This window comes from Camelina sativa, chromosome 9, assembly GCF_000633955.1.
Source record: "Camelina sativa cultivar DH55 chromosome 9, Cs, whole genome shotgun sequence".
Classification (NCBI taxonomy): Eukaryota; Viridiplantae; Streptophyta; class Magnoliopsida; order Brassicales; family Brassicaceae; genus Camelina; species Camelina sativa.
In genome coordinates this window covers 32,460,643-32,466,397 of record NC_025693.1, presented here as the reverse complement: position 1 = coordinate 32,466,397, position 5,755 = coordinate 32,460,643, and the positions used below count along the sequence as shown (strand labels likewise).

Here is a 5,755-nt window from a genome sequence, read left to right as displayed (position 1 = left end):
AAAAAAAAAAAAAAAAAAAAAAAAGAAGATTAACGTCTGTCTATAATTCTTCCCCAATCGACCTCAATCCACGTGAAGCATGTTTTGTCTTGGGTGCGTTACAACTTACATTATACATATACTTCGAAATCTAGAAACTATAGTTGTGATTGGTAACTATTTACATACTTTTTTTTTTAATCCGCTAAAGCTTTGATACTCCTTTAATTTGAACTTTTATGTTTGGCGAAAAATGAAGGTGCGCATGTGTATCACACTAAAAATGCAATATTTCGGAATCTGACACCCCATGCCGACCTGTACGCCGAGTAAACGACGTGCTGAAATCATATTTTTCTTTGATTCCAACGGACTAAACACTACCACGTCATCTTCACAAGCTGATCCGAAAGGCAGAGGATAATTACTCCTCATTGAAATCTAAAGTCTATTACTATATTTTAACATTTTGCAACAAATCTATTAATATTTCCATAAGACTAGATCTCTCTTTCTTCCATTTCACATCACCAATATGCCTCGCCGTGACGTCCTCTTCCTCTCACTCCTCCTAGTTGCCGCCACCATCTCCGCCGTCGCATTCGCTGTAAGTTCCCCAAATCTCATCCTCATCATAAATACTACTTTCGTCTATACTTAGCAGACACACACATTACCAGATTTGGACACAACATTAGTATAACTTTAAACTAAACTAGGGGGCTACAAACTTATGTTTCTTGATTTTCAACAGGAGGATGAAGCAGATTGTGTCTACACATTCTACCTCAGAACCGGATCAACCTTCAAAGCCGGTACAGATTCGATCATAAGCGCTAGAATCTACGACAAATACGGAGACTACATCGGGATCAGAAACCTAGAGGCATGGGGTGGTTTAATGGGACCAGGTTACAACTACTACGAGAGGGGTAATCTCGACATTTTCAGTGGCAAAGCACCGTGTCTTCCGAGCCCAATCTGTTCGTTGAATCTTACCTCTGACGGCTCCGGTGACCACCACGGCTGGTATGTTAACTACGTGGAAGTCACGACGGCTGGAGTTCACGCTAAGTGCGCGTACCAAAGCTTCGATGTTGAGCAATGGCTTGCGACCGATACGTCGCCTTATGAGCTCACCGCAGTTCGGAACAACTGCCCCAAGGTTTCAGTCAGGGAGAGTGTCTCTCGGGTCGGGTCTGAGATCCGAAAGACTCTGTCTTGGATCGTCTGAGATCTGTGGATGAACGTCTACTTTGTAACTTGGAGACTTGTTCTTTGTCGTCTTTTGAACGTGTGATGGAAATAATGAAAATGATTCGATCGAATAAAACGTTATGTTCTTTGTTAGTCAAACATTATTGAGTTTTTTTTTTCTAGTGATGAATCTGAAAGGTAATTTACTCATTTTTTTTCTTCACAAATAAACTTAGATCTCACAGACAATATTAAATTGAGAGAAAATTCTTCTTTCTTATGGTTCAATAATTCTGGTTACTTTCTAAAACATATATAGGTCTAGATATATAGCGGAATAACCGTATACAGAGTATGGTAAGTGTCTTTAGTTAAGTGGTTACAGCACCACCTCTGCGACCGATCCCACCGGAGTTCGACTTCACTAAGTCGCATTACCCCGCGTTGTAGGGATTGGCTATGAATCGGGCCTTGTCGATTCAATAATGAAAAAAAAAAAACCGTATACAGAGTATATATTAAATTTCGAGAAAGAAAACGTGGTAAGAAAGAATAACCAAACGACGTTATTTCATTGGTTTTGAACTTCAGAGATTTTGATTTATCCTGCACCTACATCAATATTCTTGTCGGATGTGCGTTCCATCTTCTCTTTCTCAAAGAAATCAGCTTGCTTTGCATCATTCCATTTGTTGTTATGTTGTCGTTCTGATTTTGTTAGTGTGTTTCTACTTTCTAATAATGATTTTACTCGAGGTCAAAAAAATAATAATGATTTTACTCTTTTTGTATGTAATATTGTTGTAGAAAAGAGTTTAAGAGAAAGGGGGCATTTCTAGAAACAGACTGATTTGATGACGTTGGTTGATGAATTTTTTACTAGAGCCAACAATCTTTAACCGCCTTCATTCGTTGTGATTTTTTAATATGAAAACAGATCGTGGTTTTATTTAAACAAATATATACAAAACATAAATATATGAGAAATACATTTGACAAATATTAATATTATATCTATACTATTAAAAAGGAAGTATTTTTAATAAGTAGACATAGAGTTTGAAATTATTACAATGAAATGCCACTCAAATAGGAAAAAGAGTATGTATGATCCTTGAAATCAAATAGATAAATATTAATTGGAGCCAAACAGATTAATATTAGTTGTATTAGCCGAAAAAACTTAAATGATATAACACATAAAATCGAGTGCAGTTATAACCTACCATAAAAAAAAACAGAAAGATTAGTAAAAATAGAATAAAATCAGTGTCCCTTAAAAATTGCAAACTACCTTAATTAATATCTAAATAATTAAATTAGAATCATTAGTCTTCAAATCTTGAATACGTGGGATCCTTTGTATTCGAATGAGGAAATAATCCAAATGGTTCAACATATTTTTTAGCCAAAAATAGTGCAGTTATATATAAAAAAAAACACAACATAAGGAAATTATAATAAATTCAAAATCCCATATATTTAATATGTACTATAACTACAAGATCAAAATATATAGTCTGAATTGTTTGTGAAAAATACATACTATTGTAAGATCAATTCTGGCATCGCTGGATCATAATTTTCTTACAATAGGATTTGAGATTACTACAATAAAATGCCACTAAAAATATAATAAGATGTAATTGTATAGTAGATTTGTCTTTCCATCCACACAACATATAGCACAAGGTGTAGACATGTATGTCCCATAATGAAAATGTTTCATAATACAGGTTATAAACTAATTACAAATTGTAAATTCACATTATCTGCTATATTTTTATTGAATTTGTGTGTTATTTAAATTCTGTCAATCAAACAAAACAAAACAAAACGATGTTTACGCATTTAAGAATGAAATAGTAGTTTTTAATTTTAATTTTATGTATCACAAAAACATTTCCATAGATATTTCTATTTTTGAAAAAAAAAATATATATATACATTGACAAACTATTCTTGATAAAATAGAAGAAGGGACGGGTTTGTTATATATTTAAAATCTCCATATACTTATTTATTTCAAATATCATGACTAATTATAACGGGTATAAAATAAGAACGTGTAATTTAAAGAATAAAAAACATTATAATGTAAAAAAATTGGGTAACAAGTTACAGTATAAACTTTTTTGGTAGCTATATTCAGTTCTCAAAATCTCACTAATTTGAGTATGCGTCAACTTCGGAACGGATACATGTCTAATTTACGATGATTATTTCAAATTTTTGAGTAGATTTGAATATTTTAAGAGTATTCCATCATAATGTCTTACCGCGACTCTTCAAATATATCTTATATATTAGAAAAAAATTATTTATTGAAATGCCTGTTACCCTCACGGTTTATAAATTCAAGCAAGGCAAATGCATACATTACTCATTTGGTTTTTTGGAGGGAGTTTTTGACGGGCCAAAAAATATTAATTTCGTTACACAAGCGCTTTAGTAATACTTTAGGTCAATATTCTATCAAAAAAACTAAATTTTTAGCGTTATTTCTGGTTTGATAGTTCACGGGTTTAATAATAGGAAAAAAGATGGCTAGCTACATGAAGTATCAGAGAATGCATGGTCACACATGCCAAGTATAATATTGTATCATCAACTACACGAAGTATATGTATTGCATGGCCACATGCATGAACTATATGACGTTATGTGGTTAACACCATAGACATACAATCCGGTACACCGGTCGAATGATTCCGACAAAGACCGACATTAACTCCGGCGTTGACCAACATTGACCAAAAAAAAATTGTATTTTAATATTTTCTATTAAAAAACAAAATAATAAATTATTATATTAAATTATATATGGGCTTTCATGATTAGAAAACACATTCTATTCAATATCTAATTATTTCTATATCTCTAATGTATTCATTCTTATAATTAGTTACTTTTATTTTTGAAGCTAAACTAATAGTTAAATAAAATTATTAATAATTATTTTCAAGAAATATATATATATATATATAATATGTAATTATTAATGATTTTATATATATAAATCTCTGATCATCATATTATTTAAAATTTTAAATACTACAAGAATCAATAAAATCAAATTCAACTATTTTCATTAGAAAATAATATGCAAAAGATTTGAGTATATGACTCTTTACTTTAAAATTTGCATGGTAAAGAGTATACAAAATTTTAGATACTCTTTGGTATAAAAAAAATTTACATACTCCTAATAACATGTAAACAATAACAAAAAAATTAACACTATTTACTTTTAATAGATAAAATATAATGATACATAATTATTTTCAATATATAATATAAGGGCATTTGCAAAAATCCTCTTATTCTATATCCTTTTGCAAACATATCCTAAAATCAAGATAAAATCTATTAATATCTTGAAAATAATTATTAATTATTTTTATTTAACTATTATTTTAGCTTTAAAAAAAAATTAATTAATTATAAGAATAAATACATTAGAGATACCTAAGATATTTAGATATTGAATAGAATGTTTTCTAATCATGAAAATTCATAAATAATTTAATATAGTAATTTATTATTTTGTTTTTTCATAGAAAAAAAATTAAAATACAATTTTTTTTGGTCAATGTTGGTCAACGCCGGAATCAACGTCGGTCTTAGTCGGAATTATTCGACCGGTGTACCGGATTATATGTCTATGGTGTTAACCACATAACGTCATATAGTTCATGCATGTAGTCATGCAATACATATACTTCGTGTAGTTGAGGATACAATATTATACTTGGCATGTGTGACCATGTATTCTCCAATACTTCGTGTAGTTAGTCATCTTTTTTCCTTAATAATAATTAATCTAATCGATCACTAATTTGATTCTTATTTGATCTGAATCCACCATCACATCAATCCAAATTTCTTCGTGAAACCGCTATTATTTCAACCTAATATTCACAAAATGAATATAACAACCGCTCTTAGTTTCAGTTATTGATTTTATACGCTCTAATTATATACCTATGGAAAAGCAGTACTCTTAACTATGGTGTATGAAACTATTTTTACATTTTTTTTACATATAAATTGATTTGTCATATATTACTTTCAAATATATTATTTTATTACAGTTTACAAACTAAAACTAACTAACATTTTCAAAATAAAACAAACTAACACTTTCAAAATAAAAACTATATACAAACATATTTTATATAATTTTTTTTTGACACGTACATAATATATTTTAAACTTTATAGCAAACTTAGTTTATGAAATCAACTCCGCACGTACGTGCGGGTCTGAATCTAGTTAAATATTAAATTGTCAAGCGAAGCAAATACTCAAGACACTTCAATGCAATCCGGGTTTGATAAGGCATATACCCTTAATCATGAAACGTATGTAAGGCATGCTCGGGAAGATGATTGGCCAACACGTATCAGAAAATAACGACTAGACAACATTCTTTCCTGATCTCACGAAGAGGAAAATGAAAGATTCCCTTTATGTTCTCCAAACATCCAGGAAATCTTTTCATATCATTCCAACACTGGTCAGTATACATCGGTTGAGCACTCGAACATGAGCAAGTTATCAACAAAACAGCAACCAT

At 30.4% G+C, this 5,755-nt stretch overlaps 1 protein-coding gene and 1 pseudogene across 1 annotated transcript; one reads left to right on the top strand and one right to left on the bottom strand.

Annotated features, from left to right (window-relative positions):
- On the top strand, positions 458 to 1,335 carry LOC104713660 (PLAT domain-containing protein 2). Its single transcript, XM_010430831.2, has 2 exons — positions 458 to 586; positions 734 to 1,335. Exons 1-2 carry the CDS (start codon positions 515 to 517, stop codon positions 1,211 to 1,213), a joined length of 552 nt encoding a protein of 183 aa, XP_010429133.1. The 5' UTR covers positions 458 to 514; the 3' UTR covers positions 1,214 to 1,335.
- On the bottom strand, positions 5,494 to 5,755 carry LOC109126496 (annotated as a pseudogene).